Below are 19,865 nucleotides of genomic sequence, written 5' to 3' on the forward strand. Positions count from 1 at the left end.
CTATATACAAAATAATGGGAAGATACATATTTTCATCAATGCCAGGCAAAACTGGTAGATAATAGTTGTTTTCCATTGGCCTCATCAATTTTCCTTCATTTTCATGGTAGTGCAGCTTTGTACTCACCATGTCACTTTCCAATTCCATCATTTTCTGGTGTAGGGCAGCCTCTGCTCCTTCGATTTGCTGAATCCACTAAGGGGTAAAGACAAAAGCACTTGATGTTATTACTTGATATGGTATACATGGTATATATTACTTCTCTGCTTAGTCTCTTGCTTGTCCTTATATCTTGGAATCAGACTGAGAACTAAAGTGAAAAACTGATGCATTTTATTGCTTGGTTAGAAACTAGATTGTATTTTTCATTCATTCAAAAAATGCATTCATTGATGTCCACTGTGAAAAAGACCATGTGCCAAATATAAGTGTTGTGATGTAGATTAAGATCAACACATTTTTTTGCCCTCTTTGGAGGACACCATGAGTGGCATTGTTGGACATGACAACTGAACCGGAACCTGAAGAACGAGTCGGGTTGTTAGGCAAAATTGAGAGGCAAGTTCCAAGCAGAAAGGATCTCTAGTTCATCATGGTTTGAGGGAGCTTGATGAAAGGCAGAAGGTCAGTGAGACTGGAGAAATGGCAGCTTTTTTGGTATATGAAACTGATTAAATCCAAGTATTGAAGAATCATTTCTGTTGATGGAGACGTTTTATTTTTATTTTTATTTTTTTTAAAGATTTATTTATTTATACAAGCACTGGGTACAGTCAGAAATGCGGGAGGGTGAGAGAATTTACCAAAGCCAAAGCATGGAACAGAACAGGCAGACTTGATGAAATACACTGCTGAGGGGAGCAGCAGCCACAGCAGGAGAGGTCTGCGTGCTATGTGGGACCCTTGCTGGCGGCCAGGGATTGAACCAGCGCTGCAGAGGCTGCGGGCAGCTTTGCAGCCCAGCACTGAACCGCTGCGCCACCAGGGAAGGCCCGGAGATGTTTTAAATTACATAAAAAGAACTTATGTTTCCTAACACTCAGAATATACCATTTTGACATATGGCTTTGGAGGTTAGCAATGACCAATACCCTGGAAGAATCCTGACTTTGAATAATTTGGTTTGAGTCTACCACATATGGTTTAATAGAACAAATTACTATAATGGCAGGTGACTGGGCATAATAATTAAACGTGTGGGTTCTGGAGGTGTTATAGGACAGGGAGAGGGGCAGCCCAAACCCCCGCAAACCTGCCTATTCTAAATGGGTTTTGCCATCCGCCGCATCAACACAAAACATAGGAAACTTTAATGGGAAGGAACATTAATAAAACTAGGAAACAATACAGGTAAGGCAAAGAGTCTAGTTTCTAAATGAAGCATCCAGAGTTACCCGTCCCCTCGTGGGTAAAAGTCCATCCAAATGGGATTGGCCCAGAACAAGGCCCCAAAGCCTGCTACAAGTCTAAAGCATTTTCCAGTGGGGACCCACAGAAAAGGGTCACAAACAACTGGACAAGCCCGGAAGGAAAAGAGCAAAATCAACATCAAGATAAAAGCTGCCATGGTCACCTCCCCACGGATCTCACCCACATCTGTGTTACCCAGTCCACGACCAAAAGACAAGCACAGTTTCTTCACGTGTCTCTAGGTTCCATGCGCCTCCTCCAGGTCTCCTGGCTCCATCCTGCTTCCTTCCTCAGTCTCTTCTTCAGCTTCTCCTCTTCCTGCTCAGCTCCACCCTCCCTTGGGTGGGGCAGGGAACCTCCCCCTTTCCTGGGGACCACCCTGTTACAGAGGCAGACTACCTTGGCTCTGATCCCAATTCTATCTTTTCAAGGTTACCGGGATTTCGCTAAGCCTCAACTTTCTCATCTGTAAAATGGGACTAATAATAATGTGACGATTAGAGGATGTAACGCAAGTAAGGCATGATTCATTGTCCCGACCCGCGGGATTCGTAGGCACGAAAAGAGAAGGGCTGAGGATTGAAATGAGGGGCTTGAGACAACTTGACACTAGCGTTTACTTCTTTATTTTTCCTTTTCCTTTCTTTTACTTTTCCCTGTCTTTCTACCTTCCCTGACCTTCTCTCTGCTCCTCTCGCAATAGCCTCTCTTGCAATAACCTCTCTCGCAACGACCTCTCGACCTTCTCGTGGTTCTCTTCTTATATCCTGGTAGCTCCTCCCATCGTACCTCCCAGTCTCATTTGATTAATAGGAAACACCTGTGGTTTCTCAGCAGGCAAACGGTAAAGCAAAAACTAATTAATAGCACGTGTGTTGCGCAACACGGCGCATGCTCCAGGCGGCTCCGGACAATTCATAGTTTATTGCCTATATTCAATACATTCTAATTTTTGGTTAACATTTATTTTGTCTTTTTACTCCATTAGAATTGTACCCCACTATCAGTTATTTCTTTTCAGTTTATCTGTGATAAACTGTGTGACACACAGAGCATTGCTCTATAACCTACAGCCTTGATATGCTTAAAGGGACACAAAGCTCAAGTGCCCAAGGGCTGTAAGAAGCACGAGAAGAAAAAGATGCATGGAGACTGGAGAGGGGCTAAGCTCTCAGTTCATGCATGTACACATTTTCCTCTTGAAATAAATTTCAGCGAAAAGTCATAGGATTCTGTAAATAGCCCCATACTGCCATTGTGTATTGTTTAATTTTATTAAAATTCTTTCTCTTGCTGTTGTCCACTTGTCACTTCAAAACAAATTCTTTTGTATATCATGTTTTAAAGAGCACTGTGATTTGAAGTAGGGCTATAGGCCTTAGGTAATGATTTGCCTTGGTTCATTACCATTTGAGCGACAGAAAATTAGTTACTGAAAACCCCATGCCTCAGCTTCCTCATGTGTAAAATGAAAATACAATGGTTGGGGGAGATAATAAGATTATTAACTACATTATTTGCTGCAGTACCTGGTCCTGCTCTCACTTAAGGTCACTACTATTATTATTTTAATACAAAGTCACAACAGGATTTGCTTGTTGAAAATATATCTAGGCTTAATCTCTGGTTAAAGATGGCACTTCCATACAGTAGAGTGCTATTCAAATTTGTAGCCTTGGAATATTCAAGGCTGACATTTAGAATAACTTAGAGGTAGAAACATTTATCTATATACCCCAAAGGCAGGCTTTCACTTGAGAATTGCAAAGATCTACATATGAGTGCTTTGAGGACAGGCTTGTGTCTTAATTATCTGGTTCTTCACTTTATATCATAGTGCTAAGCACAGTTATCACTCTGTGACTATTCAACTGAACCCCACCCAGCCTTGCAAAGGAGATAGGTGGGGTGTGGGCTAATTCGCCACACTTAACAGGAGCTTCCACATGTTCAGCAGAGGGTGGTGCCTTCTTTTAACAGGATGCAAGAAGGGAAGTTTGGTGCAGTGGTTAAGAAGATTATGGACTGAAAACAAGTGCTTGAGTTTGAACCCTCACTCCATCATTACCAACCCTCTCTAAACTTTATACCACTCATGTGGGAAACGAGGACACCAGGAATACCAAGGCTTTGGCAGTTCCAGCAGTGCCCAGCTCAAAAGCAGCACTACGTAAGTCTTAGTTACCATTAAGTACAAGTTACAGCACAAGCACACCAGACAGAAAATGAGAATTTTTTTTCAATCGATCTAAGTAAATGTGAGGCACACAGGTCTATTTTTCCTTCCCTTTACCTCCCCCAGTCCTTGCCTTCCATAAAATTGATCCACGTTTTCTTTGCAGCCTAAGCTAAGGTGTGTTTTCATGCAATAAACACTCACAGCCCTTCATGACTCCAACTGAATGGGATACGATGGCTATCACTGCAAATAAATATGGCAGAACTCATGGTACAGACTGTATTTTTTTCATCTTTGTGTCACTAGAACAGTGCTTATGGACACCCACGAATTCATCATTCACTTCATTAGTAAAAATTTATTGATCATCTACTAAATGTGATGGGCTGGCATGAAAAGTGAGGGAAACAATGGGGGGCAGACAATGTCTTTGGCCTCATGGAGCTTAGAATTTAGTGGTCTGTAGATGGAAGTGGAGTATAACAAAAGAATATGGGCATTTGCATTACAGTTGTTAAAAGCCAAGGTAGCAGAAACATAGTGCAATGGGAACATAAAAAGCCTCGGTGAATAGGAAGGCCCCCCCAAGAATGGGGAAGTCTAATGATTAAGATTTAGCCAGACAAAGGTAGAAAAGGAAGAAGGAAAGACCTTCCAGGTAAAGGACCTGGAAGTCCCTTGCCCAGTTCCGGATTCCAGGCTTTATGTTAGGGACAGTGTGATGCTATTAGTACTTTTTTTTTTGAAGAGAGGGAAAGTAGTAAGGTATGTAATGCAACTGTAAAGGAAGTAATTTTTAAGAGAAAACCACAGACAGCATTTCACATGTAAAGACTTCCATATACAGGTCTTTTAAAGTTTTTTTTTAATAATAAATTTTATTTTTATATTCCCCATACAATTGCAACCCCCCCATTCTGATCCCAATCCCTCCCCTCCCGCCCCCCACCCCCCAAAAAGTGTCTCTGGCTCATAGTTTTTTGTTGATTCTGATTTTCACTTTCTTATAGTTATTCATTTTCCTGGTCCCTTATTTAAGTTTTCTAGATTCCTGCTATGAGTGAGACCATCCGGTATTTTTCTTTTTCTTTTTGGCTTATTTCGCTGAGCATGATCCCTTCCAGCGCCATCCATGTTGCTGCAAATTGCATGTGTTTATCTTTTTTGAATGCTGAGTAATATTCCATGGTGTATATGTACCACATCTTCTTGATCCAGTCATCTATTTTTGGGCATTTGGGTTGTTTCCAAAGCTTAGCTATTGTAAATAGTGCTGCTATAAACATAGGGGTGCAGGTGTTCTTTGGAATTGATGTATCTGTGTCCTTTGGGTAAATACCTAGGAGTGGAATTGCTGGATCATATGGAAGCTCTATGTTTAGTAGGTCCAGAAATCTCCACACAGCTCTCCATAGTGGTTGGACCAGTTTGCACTCCCACCAGCAGTGCAGAGGAGTTCCTTTTTCTCCACACCCTCGCCAACATTTGTTGTTGCTAGTTTTTTTAATATGTGCCATTCTCACTGGTGTAAGATGGTATCTCATGGTAGTTTTGATTTGCATTTCCCTGATTACAAGTGATGTTGAACATTTTTTCATATGCCTGTTGGCCATTTGCATTTCCTCTTCAGAGAAGTTTCTTTTTAGCTCTTCTGCCCATTTTTTGACTGGATTATTTTCTTTGTTGTTGTTGAGTCTCATCAGCTCTTTGCAGATTTTTGTGATCAGTCCTTTATCATTAGTGTTGGGTGCAAAAATGTTCTCCCAGTTGGTGGGGTTTCCCTTTGTTTTTGTTATTGTCTCTTTTGCTGTGCAGAAGCTCTTTAATTTGATGTAGTCCCAGCTGTTTATCTTTGCCTTCACTATCACTGCTTTGGGTGATGTGTCTGTAAAGATGTCTTTGATGTGCAAATCACGTATTGTTTCGCCTATATTTCCTTCTATATATTTTATGGTTTCAGGTCTTATGTCTAGTTCTTTAATCCATTTTGAGTTGATTTTTGTGTATGGTGTGAGGTAGTGGTCAAGGTTCATTCTTTTGCATGTAGCGACCCAGTTTTCCCAGCACCATTTATTGAACAAACTTTCTTTTTTTTTTTTTTTTTAATCCACTTTTTTATTTTATTTTTTTTATAAATCTTTTTTTTTTTTTTTTATAAATTTTATTGTTATATTCCCCATACAATTGCAGCCCCCCATTCTGACCCCAATCCCTCCCCTCCCGCCCCCGCCCCCCTAAAAGTGTCTCTGGTTCATAGTTTTTTGTTGATTTTGATTTTCACTTTCTTATAGTTATTCATTTTCCTGGTCCCTTATTTAAGTTTTCTAGATTCCTGCTATGAGTGAGACCATCCGGTATTTTTCTTTTTCTTTTTGGCTTATTTCGCTGAGCATGATCCCTTCCAGCGCCATCCATGTTGCAGCAAATTGCATGTGTTTATCTTTTTTGAATGCTGAGTAATATTCCATGGTATATATGTACCACATCTTCTTGATCCAGTCATCTATTTTTGGGCATTTGGGTTGTTTCCAAAGCTTAGCTATTGTAAACAGTGCTGCTATAAACATAGGGGTGCAGGTGTTCTTTGGAATTGATGTTTCTGTGTCCTTTGGGTAAATACCTAGGAGTGGAATTGCTGGGTCATATGGAAGCTCTATGTTTAGTAGGTCCAGAAATCTCCACACAGCTTTCCACAGTGGTTGGACCAGTTTGCACTCCCACCAACAGTGCAGAAGAGTTCCTTTTTCTCCACACCCTCGCCAACATTTGTTGTTGCTAGTTTTTTTAATATGTGCCATTCTCACTGGTGTAAGATGGTATCTCATGGTAGTTTTGATTTGCATTTCCCTGATGACAAGTGATGTTGAACATTTTTTCATATGCCTGTTGGCCATTTGCATTTCCTCTTCAGAGAAGTTTCTTTTTAGCTCTTCTGCCCATTTTTTGACTGGATTATTTTCTTTGTTGTTGTTGAGTCTCATCAGCTCTTTGCAGATTTTTGTGATCAGTCCTTTATCATTAGTGTTGGGTGCAAAAATGTTCTCCCAGTTGGTGGGGTTTCCCTTTGTTTTTGTTATTGTCTCTTTTGCTGTGCAGAAGCTCTTTAATTTGATGTAGTCCCAGCTGTTTATCTTTGCCTTCACTATCACTGCTTTGGGTGATGTGTCTGTAAAGATGTCTTTGATGTGCAAATCACGTATTGTTTCGCCTATATTTCCTTCTATATATTTTATGGTTTCAGGTCTTATGTCTAGTTCTTTAATCCATTTTGAGTTGATTTTTGTGTATGGTGTGAGGTGGTGGTCAAGCTTCATTCTTTTGCATGTAGCGACCCAGTTTTCCCAGCACCATTTATTGAACAAACTTTCTTTGCTCCAATGCATAGTCTTTGCTCCTTTGTCAAAGATTAGTTGACCATAAATCTGTGGGTTTATTTCTGGATTTTCTATTTGATTCCATTGGTCTGTATGTCTGTTCTTGTTCCAATACCATGCAGTTTTGATGATTATGGCTTAAAGTTTTTTTTTTCCAACATAGCCACAAGGTCATATCACACCTCACAAATTAATATTAATTCCTTTTGTTTTCTTATTGAAATTCCCCCAGTTGTGAGCTAAACATCCTTTTTTTTTTACACTTGGCTTACCTGAATCAGGATCCCCAAAAGTACCTCTTTATTTGCTAGTGGTCATTCCCTTTCCTATTTTTATTCCTTACATCATTGTTTTGTCTAAGTAACTTAACCGTGTCATGTGACCTGCAGAATTCCCTCCTTTCAGATAGATCAAACCTGATAGGTAGCTCAGGGTCTTCTTTGATTTATTCACAAGCTTTTCATATATTTAGGAATTAGAGAAGCATCTTGAGGAACTTCTATGGTTCTCATTTTACTCAGCCATGTATGTGCGTGCACACACACACACACACACACACACACACACGACTCTCAACGATGTGGCTATTCTCAGAGCACCTGAAAGTAACCAGTTGTTAGGCTTTGCCTTCTGGCTCATCTCTTCACTCCCTTATGATTTACCAGCTTTGGACACAAGGGGGCCAAGCACACTTGGTGTTGCTCTTCTGACAGCCCCAAGCTGGCCTTTCTGAAAGAGTGGGCAGTGAGCCACCAAAGAGTGACAGAATCATTTGGGAATGATTGGTATGTGCACCCCCAAGCCAAAGCTGATAAACACAGGCATGCTCCAGTTTACTAGCTCCCTCCCTTGGTAGGGACTGCTTGACTAATGTAAGCTAGAGGTCTTCATTTTCAAAGAACTGTATTTTTTAAGAAACTTCAAGGCAACAATTACCCACCCATCCCAAATCAGTGTGTAAGCTTTTCTTTTGTGTGTTCTCATTCTATCTGGGTTATAGTACCTTGAAAAGTAACATATGTATTGGGTACTCAATAATGCAATGTCATGTGCAAACAATGTCCTTTGGCCCTACTCTGGGTGTTAAGCCGACACTGCAATGACTTGAATGATAGCACAGTTCATTACCTTTTCTGCCAGGGACAGCACAGTGCTAGCCTGAATTATGGCCACTTGTTCTTCATTTCTTAAATTCTGTGGAAAAAAAGGTAGAAAAATAAACTAAAGATATTTATACTATTAGCGCTAGCGGAAAATATTGCTCATCACCTGCCAAAGACATTAATGCATATGCATGCAGGGAACTTCACAAATGCTCTAGTCTCTTTAGTAATAATTATTAACAAAGATTTCATTCAAAATCTGTAAGAAGTACATAAATTGTGATTTTTATCTCTCTAAAACTGAGTTGATTTTGTTTTACTGTAAGCATACTTCATTAATAGTCATGTTATGAAAAAAGTGGAGGTGAAAATGAAAGAAGAATGCCTTCATAGCAGCTTGGAATGATTTAATTGATTCCATTTGCTCCTTTCATAATTTTTCAAGGGAAAAAAATGGTGTGACTCCTTTAGCCCACATGCATCTTTCATCTGGCATTGCAATGAATGGTCCTCCCACTGAATTAATAAGCCTTAACCCTACCTAGAAGTTGTTTTTAGAAAGAAAAAGAATTATAGTTTCCTGGTCCATTTTTATGGGGCTGCTACCAACCCTACTATTTAACAGCAATTCAATCGCATGACTGATTAATTTCACGCTAGATGCCTCCTAGCAACAGTCAGACGACAATTAGCTCTAATCACTGCAGATGTGGCTAGCATTCAAACCTGAAACCTGCCCATGCAAAGCATATCAGTTCATTTCTGCTACTACCTTTCAGAGGTCCTTTGACACCTTAGCCAAGTTGTTTGATAAATTGTTGATTCTCTCCAGGTAGCGACATCCTGAGAGAACATGGCGTCTCACATGCCATTATTATTTTACTCATGATGCATTGGCAAATGTTTTTTGTCTCTCTTTAGGCCAGTTTAAATCTTTACTTCATTTAATCAATTCATACCTACCCCATTATCACCCAGGATATCAAGCTGCTTTATGAGATCAGGGATGTTCACATCCTGCAAAATCAAGGAAATGCATTCACATCAAAGATACCAATGTGACCTACTATTCTGTGAGTGCCTGGGTCCAGAGCTAGAGAAAACATTTTAAATTCTGTACTTCCTTGTGTGGTTTTCAATGAGGAACATCTGGCTTTAAGTTTCCACTGTGCTGCTTATAAATTGTGTGAACTTGGGAAGAATACTCAATGGTTCATTTTCAACTTTGCTAACCACAAAATGGAGATCATAAATGCCTTCTTTAGAGGCTGGTCATGAGTAAAGAGACTGTGTGTGAAAAGTCTAGGATGTAGTAAGGACTTGGAATTTGCTCATTAACTTTTTTCTTGTAATCTGTCCATTTAAAAAAATTATCATAATTTCAGGTATAAAGAGAAGTATTAAGTAATATATATAAACAATCAGCCAATTCTATTATAATTAATAGAATTCTGACCTGGCTGATATTTTGATTTCTATGTAGAAAACTATAGGTTACAGTAAATACTATTAGTATAGTAAATACCACCTTTTTTTGCATTTAGCATTAATTTAATTTAGCATTCATTTCATCCTCCCGATTTGAACTACATTCCTTGAATCATTTTGAAGGTGCTGAACTCCATTTGTAAGAGTTCCCTGGGATATAAATGACATCCATTGGGTTAGGTTGTTTGTGATTTACCTAAGAAAAAGCATCTAAGGAAAAGATAAAGTCAAATGCTTTCCCTTTAATTAGAGTTCAATCAAAAAATTGCTTTGGTTTACAAATTTTCATGTAGCCCAGGAAGGTCAGAAGTTTAAATCAAGATGGAAGACAAAGCAACACAATTTTACTATCTATTCAGCCCCCCTTCCACCTCCTGGACCTCTTATCTCGTTAGCACCACCTTCTCCTTTTACTCTTGTTGAAATGGCAGAACAGTAGATCTCTACTACCAGGAAGGGGAAATTCTAGCTCAATCTTACAGGTAAAGAGAAGGCAACTAAAGCAGGTATATTTGGCAGCTCAGTCTGGGAGCAGGACAGGCCATGCAGAAGGTAAAAGAGAGACTGGGAATGGCAGGAAGCTTTCTAGCTTTGCCTCTGGAAAAGATATTCACAATGTGATCTCATTACATTGAAGGACAATATACTTTCCAGGAGAATGAGCCACCTCAATTCAATTTCAATCTTTAAAATGTATTCCAATGTCATTAAAGATAGAATTGTGCTTTGTCTAAGTGAGCAACATGTTATAACTTTATGTCCTTCTAAATGAGCAGTCCTTCCTAAAGTAAACATATCAAAAGAGATGGTAGACTAGTTCATTTCAAGGTCTCTTCCGATATTGTAATTCCAAAGTTATGAATTCCACGATACCTAGAAGAGTACAAAAAAGGAACTAACAAATATATTTTTGGGCACATTAAAAATGTTTCTTGAAATGCCATATTTATTTAGTATTTTCTCTGAAGGATAATGATGGATAATTATCTCTTTTTTTGATGGATAATTATCTTAATGGATATTTTGATTTTGAGCTATTCTTCATGATAGTCTGTTCTAAATAATCATGGTTCCTGTGTTTTTTGCTGTTACCATTCACACATCTATCACACAAATATTTTGTTTATATTCTATTGATTTTCCAATAGGTATGAATTGAAAGTACAATCCCTACATTGTTTATATCAAAATGACAATTAGTGACAAAATCACCAGTCTTGAGCAATATTCCCTTTTCCAATCCCCCATTTTTCTAGTTAGTACAAACAAAAAATTAAATATCTTCCTACCTTGACACCTTCTTTCATACAGTAGATCTGCAGAGCACTCACACCATCTGAGAATGGGTGAATTTGTAGATTAAAAGGAGGAGATCGTCTCTCTCTTTCCTTGAAATACAGTGAAGAATATATGGGAATTAAAAAAAAAATCAGAAGCAACAACTGATTAAATACTAAACCAGTTGTCTTTGTGCTCTATACTATTCCAGAAGTTTGCCATTTGGAAAAAAAATAAAATTGATCTCAAGAGGTTCATGTTTAATGGAAAAGAACTGATTAGTCAACTAAGAGGTATGAGAGAAGAAGAATCTATCGATAGTAATATCCAGTCTTACAAATTTTTCTTCTGGGAAATGTGGGAAGTGGAGTTGCAATTAAACTCATGAATATTTACAGTGTTCTGGTATTGCATAGAGTAAGTAGTCTTTTGACCATAAAATTTTATGGCAAGTAAAGGCCTTTTGCATATTCAATCCACCCAAGCTTCATGAGGAAGATGTGTGGGCTATCAAAGATGACGACTCTTTTTCACTGAAGCTTAGCAACGTCAACTCTATTCAAACCTAATCTGAAACAATCTCAAGAAGATACTTCTGACAAAACATGAAAAAAAAAAAAAACAGTGGGAATTTTTCTTATTTTTCACATCTCAACATATAGCAACAACCAGTCCCTCAGCCAGATGCTGTATAATACAGTCAAAATCTTATCTGATTGATATGCTTAACTTAAAAAGAAAAAAGACTAAAATTTGGTCAGTTAACCAAAGTATGTTCTAAAACAAGTTGCCTTGCTCTTAGTCTTTTGCATAAATACATTAAAGACTAAAAAGTTTACTTACAAAATCAAGTGTCTAACTTAATTATGAAATAATTTTGTACATAGTACATTTTGAAATATAATGAATTAATGAGAATTCATTGAAGGATGGCAATGATATTTAAAAGCAATGAAATACTGATGAAGTTTAAAACTATTATTTAAATTATTAAGAAAATTACTCATTAGCCTTGTTCATAAAGACAACAACACTGAAAAGTGTACTATCCAAGCAGACAATTCTGAGTTTCATCAATGCTTTATCACTTACTAGTCAGGGAACATGGGCAAGTTATTTAACCTCAGTCACCTCATCTATAAAATCTTGATTGTATTTGTGAAGTCCAAATGAGAAGATATATCTGAAATATTTAATTCAGCAACTCATACACAGGGTTTGCTCTGTGTATGTCAACTATTGTTTTTGGTATTGTTATTATTATTATTATCATTATTATCAGCATCATCATTTCCTTACTTCTAGCTCTAGGTTTCGAAACTCCAGCAGCTCATTCTGGTCTCTGGCATCCTGCAGCTCCTGTTGTAACCGGTGATTTTCTGCCTCCTGTTTTTCTATCTAATAAAGTAAATCCTCATATTAGGCAAACATTGCAAAAAGCATTTACAACTTTGCAAAGCAAGCATGGATAGCATTCATTTACTCAATGAATCGAACATTTGGACCATGAAAAAAATTCCCAAGTAGATGTGAATAAAATAGATCATCGGCTGTCCTTCTAGTTAGCCTTCAATTGCAATTTTTGGGTTATAAAGGAAAATATGGAGGGCATTTCTATTTAGTGAAAAAAAAGTCTAGGGACCCTGTGAATAGTAAATCTGAGAGTACTCGCCATGCTCTGTGGGTCTGGGGCAGTTCCTAGAATTAGGTTTAATGGTGCAAACAAGGGAGACTGACAACCTCATTTCTGGAGTCGCAAGTTGTTATAGAAATAATTTTTAGAAAACATCTTTGATCTTACATGAAACTGCTGAATTCTAGTTAACTACAGAATAGAGCCAAACTCCTCAAAAGGAGTTAAGAAACCTTAATGATCTGGTCACCACCTAGCTTCCCAGTTTCACATGTTAGCAATGTCATCTCTACACACTCACACTGACATGTGGTCACACACACACTAGAATCTAGACCTCCAGATCTACCCTATGGACTGAACTCTTCCAAGAGCTCTGTATTTGCTCATCTCCCTGCCAGAAAAGGACTCTCCATTTTCTTTGCAATGTGAGAAAATCCTGCACTTTTTTAAACCCCAAATGTTAACATCTCCCACCATCAGAGCCTTTCCCGGTCTCCTATTGAGAATTGACACCTCTGCCTTCTGTTTTCCTATCTGATGTTTCTATAGAGTATCTGGTAGAACGAGGTGAGGCACGGAACTAAGTTAGTTGCGTACAAACATGTCCATGGCTACAAGGGCTCAGAAAATTTTCATGATCTGCAATAGGTTTGGGGCTGCCTTTGATATTTGCTATCTGGTGGGCCTCATGCACACTATTTAAAGCCTTGAATTAGAAATAAAAAAATAGGGACTTTTATCATAGGATGAATCTTACTTTCCCTAAGTATATAGACCTTACGTAAAATGTTTAGCTTTATCATTATTTCTGTTTTCCTTTTGCTCCAGGATACCTGAGCTGAAAAGTTTCCTATGGGCCCAAAGAAATCAAGACCAAAGGAAATCAGACAGAAGAGACACAATGAAAAAATTTTTTTTTGTGAAAAAGTAACATAGTAACACTTATTACTACACATTTCTGAGACAACTAAAATCCGATTTTATCAGTCTCATGATATAGAAAAATCATAGGAAAATGAAGAAACAGGCGTATATTGCGTGACATTAATGTAGTCAACTCATTTTTTACACTAGATTTTTGTGCTCTACTGAACTTTTAAGCTTTTAGAGGATGACAGACAAACTATTTTCTAGAATCTTGCATTGGGGTTGATAATGCGCTATTTGGGGAGATCTCTGGTTCTGGTGAGTACTAGGTCAGTGGTTCACGGGTGCAAGGCAGAAGTCAGAGCCAATGTCTGGTGAAGTTTCTTCTTAATGACGTTTAACCTTTCTGAGCAAACCTGTCTTCAATCTGGGAATATCTACTCATCTTCTATATGTCAGCTCTCTCTCGACATGCAGAAAGTAAGATAGGATGTCCTGACTTTATCAGAATGAAAAGGAGGGAGGACATTTATCTTTCTTCCTTTCTTATGCTCATGAAGATGTTGTGGGTCATTTTTATTATTCATCAAGGCTAGCAAATATTGGTAGAAAGAACCCTAAAATAATTTCAGCATCACTTTGATTGGACCTACAGAACTACTGCTCATATATTCAGAAGGGCTTCCAAATTCTGGTTTTGTCAACAACAACATAAGAAAATTTTGTAATCCCTGCACTAGATTTTTGGGAGCTAAATATCAAGGGAAAGCCACTTTTGCACTTAACAAGATCTCAGTTGTATTTAACTATCTCAAAGCAAAAGCCTAAGTTCAAACAGTCAAAATTAATTCTCTCTCTTGGGCTCATAAATCACTGGACTTTTGCAGCTTGATTTGTTGAACCACCTCCGGGCATGCTGTATTATGCTTTGGATGCATCTTTTCAAAGTTCTTTCATTAAAAAAGATAGAGATGTATAAATATAAACAGTCAAGCTTAGCAAAAAGATTCAAAGTGAGAACATAGTCTATGCTGGGGTGCAGCATGGTCTGGCAGTCAGATATTCTGTCACTTCCTTACACGAAATAACAGGTCAATTCAAGTGTGTATTTTGCAGATGGACAACCACGCAGGATGTGTACACACGTGCGTATATATATCTGCATATATATACAGCATATATATATGGTCAACATAGCCATAGGTTTTGGGATCACATCCTTTCCAGTCGGCACAACGCCCAGCGCAGAGCCATGCACACGTGCCACTAACTGATGGTGATGGCGGTGACAAGGATGCAGTTGAGCACGCAGCAGAGGAGAGCGCGGTGCTGAAAAAGCCTCCCCTTCCCCTAGCCCCTGTGCCACTCCTGAGAGGACCCCCTGCTGCTCCTGGATCTCTTATCATTTTCTCCTCTGCCCCACTAGGGTGTTGTGCCCAACATACCTTTTCTAAAAGCTCCTGGTTTCTCTTAATGAAAAGTTGTTTATCTTCTACCCAGTGTGAAGCCTGTTTGACAAAGAATATCGCGCAGTCAGCATTTCAGAGGGGCACGAGAGAGCATGTGTCGTCACACCACTTGGCCACAGCTGTCTTCTTTTCACCCGGTTTGTTTGCCTACCAGCCACTGGGAAGTGACACCCGCCCCGCCAGCTCCTTATTCAAAGACATTGGTGCCAAAGTTGCCAGGAAAATTTAACCCGCTTCTCATTGTCACTCACTAGCGCTACCTTTTTCAGTCTGAATAATCCAGGACCAGCCTTCTGGGGACTCAGAAGTGACCACACAGGCAAAAAGTGAAAAGGGTCAGAATGCACACAGGCCAGATACATATGAATGGAAAACATTAAAATGCAGAACCATAAATGTAGCAGAGAGGCAAAGAATGCAGCTGGAGGGAGGGTCTTTGTCTTAGCCGTTTGTGACAAGTCTAGGCTATGTACAGGCTCCTCTTCCTCTGGCATTCTCTCTCTTGCCCAACCTCTTATGCTGTTGTAGTTGGGTTCACACTCTGGCCAGAAAAACACCAGGGACAGAAACATAGAGTTGAACATTCTGACACAGTTTGAGAAAGGTCACTGTGGCGAGCCAAGCCGTGTCCTGGATGTGGCCCATGCGCAGGGTGGTCTAGAGGAAGGGCGGACTGAATTGTCTGCCTCTGTCGCGGTGCTAGCCATCAAATGCCTACCTGCCCTTTCTGAGCCAGAGTTGCTTCCAGGTCTTCAATTTTGGCTTTATACCTTAGCACCTCTGCTTGGAGCTGTTCTTGAGCCTGGTGAAATAAAGATGCCAGAACTCAACAAGCAAAATGGTATTTCACTATTTTTCCTCCTCTCATTTCCTTGACTAGAACTTAACAGGTGAGAAGAAATAAGAATTTTCTATGACAAAAGGATCTTTTAAAACTATTTTAGGAAATAAGGACTTGCTTAAAATTTTGTGTGGTTCCCTTGACCATCGTGTTCAAATTCAAACGTGGTTGCGTGGGCTTCAAGAACTCCCCCTGTAGGTACGATCTTTCCCCACTACTCAACAGAGTCCACTCCTTTCCCGCGGGTGGTCTCCCTGTTTCCTAAACACGTTTTGTGACTCTCTGCTTGTTTCTTTATTTGAATCGGTTCCCCTTCTGGAAAGTCTTCACTAATTTGGCCTCTCCAAGATCCTTCCATTCTTTCATAGTCAACTTTGTGCCTTACACCTAAATCCAGGTGTATGTAAGCATGCACACATGTCTTACGTGTGTATGTGTATGTGCCTGTCTACGTGTGAGAACAGTTAGGTGCTCATCTTGTAGGGAGCAACCTTGCTCACTGCCACTTAGTCTGATAGCTTTTATGAGCTATGTAAGCGTTTTGATAACTGTTTGCTTGAACTCCCCTGCATTCTGCTAGATTGAGACTCCTCGCAGGGTTTTTTTGCTCTAGCATTGTGGTATGGTCGGGCTCCTGATTTTCAGTTTTTATGGGTTGTTGTAGGGAAAAACTTTCAGAGTATTGCTTTTGCACCACTTTCCCTGGGCGGTTGCTCCTAACGTGTGCTGAGGTTGTCTCTTCTCCTTCAGGGCATTTTAGGCTTAGTTCTACTGCAATCTAATTTCAAGCATGTGGAGCAGGTGAGCCCAGTGTCTCTACTGTCACTATTTTGCTGGATTTTGTGATAGATTCTCTTGTATATTCTCTATATATGATCCTATTTTCTATGAAAAAAATTTTCCCCCTGTCCTTATGCATGTTTGTTCCTTGTCCCGTGATCTGGATAGCTTCTATAGTATAAAGTTGAACAAAATTAATAAAGATAGGTACCCTTTCCTTTCTCTTCAAGGAGATTGTTAAACGTTACCTTTACAGGGAGAAAAAAGATCCAAATCCAAGCTTTATTTTGCTAAGATCTACTTTAACCTGGAATGGGTGTTAAGTACAATGCTTTTTTTTTTTTCTTGTATTCACACGATTATATATTTTGCTTTCACTGATGCTGTCATTGGTATTACTTTATGTATGTCTACTTTCTTTGAATTTATTCTACTACTCTTTTTGTAACTTCTTTGTTTGTTTTAGACTATTTTGCTGAGAATAGTTTTTTCAACTTTAGTGACCAGAGCAATGCTAAATTGCAATGCTAGATCTTTATTTAGATAATAGCAATGCTAGATCTTTATTTAGATCAGAGAGTGAGTGGAGAGGAAGAGAACAAGCTTCTATAGCGTCACATTTTGAAAAAAATAAAAACAACGAGTATGGAGCCTCCCTGGTGGCCTAGGGGTAAAGTCTCATTATGGCCTGAATCCGACCACCGGCCAGGGAGCAACCCACATGGCACAGCAGGCCTCTCCTGTCTCGCCCGCTGCTCCCCTCAGCAGTGTATTTCAGTCAATCCACCTGTTCTGTTCCCCGCTCTGTCTCTGGTGAGTCCTCTTACTCCCCATACCTCTGGCCTATACCCCATTTCTTCTGTGCAAAAATATAAATAAATAAAAATAAAAACAAGGAATATGCTTTTAGTTTAATTAACCAAACCTATGTGGATAAGAATGTTTAGTAGATACTGATAATGAAAATCACAAAGGTTACAGACTTATGGCATATGTTAAAGACATACATATACATTCTTTCTAGTGATTGCTTTCCTGTCTATTCCAAATCAGTGTTTTAAAAAAAACATTTACTTACATATGTATATTCATATGCAAGTAAATGTATGTATATGTACTGCCATTTAAAATTATACAACTCTAATATCTATCTTTTCCCACAAAACAACTAACAGTAGTTTTCGCAGCACTCCTCAGCATACAGCAGACCATGGAAATAAGGAGAATCAGATCACCGGCTAGTCATACTCCTTCTTGTTCCATGTAAATTAATCTATAAGACAGTTATGGCATGGCGGTTATGACTCCAAACTTAAAAGGACTAGGTTCATATCGTAACTTTAATCTGATTAAGCAACCTATTCTTTTTTTTAATATTTTATTTTATATAATTCTTATATCACTTTTGATTTTTGCATAATGTATGCATTTTCATTTTGGTTATATTCCCCATACAACTGTACCCCCCCTTATTTTGACCCTAGACCTTCCTCTCCCCGCCCCTTCCCCCTCAAGTGTGTCTCTGGTTTATAGTTGTTAAGCAACCTATTCTGGTTTTAACTTAAGTTACACTTAACTCCTACTAAGTTATTCTCTCCTCTTCTATAAAAAGATAATAACAGACTTTAACATATACAGTTGTTTTATGATGACTTGACATAATGTATGCAAGATGCGCATTACAATAACTAGAACATAGCAAGAAGTCAGAATGTTAGGAATTAGAGTTTATATGTTCCTCGTTTAAACAACAAGTTTGTAGGGCAGTTGTGACATAATGAAAAGAACATGTGACCCAGTAAGATTTGAACTGGAATCCCAATTTTCAATTTACTCTCTGTGATCTTGGGCAATTTAATACAATTAATTCAACTAACCCCTCTGAGCCTGAAACTCCCCTTTTATAAAATATTGATCTAAGAGAGTTGTCACAAAGACTAAATGAGATAGTCAGTGAAAGTTCTTGCTCAGTGGACTTGCTACAACAAACCAGCTAACCATTCTTTTTGAAAGACAAATACATTTCCCTCCCCGCAAGTAAATACCTAAAAAATGGGTTATTAAAATTCAATATTGTCTAGCTTTGAAAATAATACATTTCCAAATAGCAACGATAAAAACTCTATGTTCAATTATCTTTAAAGGAACCTAAGCATCCATCTAAGGTAGGTTCTAACTTCTTTAGATCCAAGATATCGCTTGTTGACATGAAAGATAAGAGAGTTCAGAAGCCACAGTGAAGAGAAGGGCGCAGGATTGCCAGCCTGCTGATATTGCTCCTCCCGTGGCACTTTCATGCTGTGGTTGCTGCAGCCGATTCAAATCCCTCTCCCCAGAGATGCACTCACCTTGGCTTCTCTTTCAGCATCAATGATGCCTCCGGTTTGCTCCTGCAGGAGGGCATAGGCTCTTTGCAGGGCCTGGTATTCTTTTGTTAATTGCCGAAATCGCAGCTCCGATTCTTCAGCTGCTAAACTCTTTAGGTTAAAAAAATATATAAAATTGTGCAATGTTCAGTTCTTGTGTTCAATACGAAATATTAACATTTGTCCATTTTTTATACTGGATCTTAGCCAAAAGGCTGAGAAGTGATTGTCCATTTTTTTTAAAGAGAAGTTAAAGGTCTGATTTTGGATTAAGTGTGATTTTATTCTTTATTTCAAAGTATGCATAGTAAAATTTTCAAGATGGAAATTGCAGAAATACCTACATATTTATTAATAATAGAAACATTTATTTATGCATACATTTATGATTACTATCCATTTGGGCTTGGATTTTAGAAAGTTTTGGACCCAAATGAGGACTTATGCCCAGATTTTGGATCCAAATTTGAGGCAATGATGCTGAGAACTTTAGTCTTACTTCTTTGCAATACATTCACATCCACCAGTTTCTTCCCCTGAAAAATTATAAAAGCATTGTTTTAGAGCTTTAGGTGTCAAACTTCAGAGCATGATGCAGTCACCAGGGAGTTAGTGAAAAATGCAGATCTAGAGCTTCTCGCTCCAAGATCCTGAGTCAGGAGTGCTTGTGGTAGAGTCCAGCAATTTTCAACGTGGTTGAACCCCCAAGATGATTCCAGTGAAGGTGGCTTGCAGAACACACTTTGCTAAACACTGTCTGATGTTATATCTGAAAGCTTGTTCTTCCAGTTTATTCTTAGGTTAACACCTTCCCTCATGATGCAGAATTTGGGAAAGTAATGTTTATTTTGAAAGAAGTCCTCCCATTACAGAGTTCTACTTAAGAATTTCTAAAGCTTATATGACCAGTGGACAATAAACATGGTGATGGCTCTGAAGTTAAAGGGGCAAGGAGGGCAAGAAGCAAAACATAAAAATAAAGTAGTTATATGACACAGGTGAAGCTATTTTCTAAGAGGTATTCAATTCAAGCATGGTCTCAAAATTGGTCACTATTCTAAACAATTGGGATT

General features: G+C 38.7%; 1 protein-coding gene across 2 annotated transcripts in view; it reads right to left on the bottom strand.

The window, feature by feature from the left end:
• Positions 1-19,865, bottom strand: part of JAKMIP2 (janus kinase and microtubule interacting protein 2) — a gene marked incomplete at both ends in the record, with an annotated part of 61,401 nt that overhangs the window by 10,753 nt on the left and 30,783 nt on the right. Inside the window, 8 exons of one of the 2 annotated variants that reach the window (XM_084252196.1) lie at positions 128-196; positions 8,093-8,158; positions 9,031-9,084; positions 10,845-10,943; positions 12,133-12,231; positions 14,782-14,844; positions 15,524-15,607; positions 18,775-18,903. In XM_084252196.1, coding sequence (XP_084108322.1) covers positions 128-196; positions 8,093-8,158; positions 9,031-9,084; positions 10,845-10,943; positions 12,133-12,231; positions 14,782-14,844; positions 15,524-15,607; positions 18,775-18,903 — 663 coding nt within the window. The remainder of the gene's footprint in view (positions 1-127; positions 197-8,092; positions 8,159-9,030; positions 9,085-10,844; positions 10,944-12,132; positions 12,232-14,781; positions 14,845-15,523; positions 15,608-18,774; positions 18,904-19,865) is intronic. The other variant, XM_084252197.1, reaches the window with a different exon arrangement.

This window comes from Talpa europaea (assembly GCF_964194135.1).
Source record: "Talpa europaea genome assembly, chromosome: 13".
Lineage (NCBI taxonomy): Eukaryota > Metazoa > Chordata > Mammalia > Eulipotyphla > Talpidae > Talpa > Talpa europaea.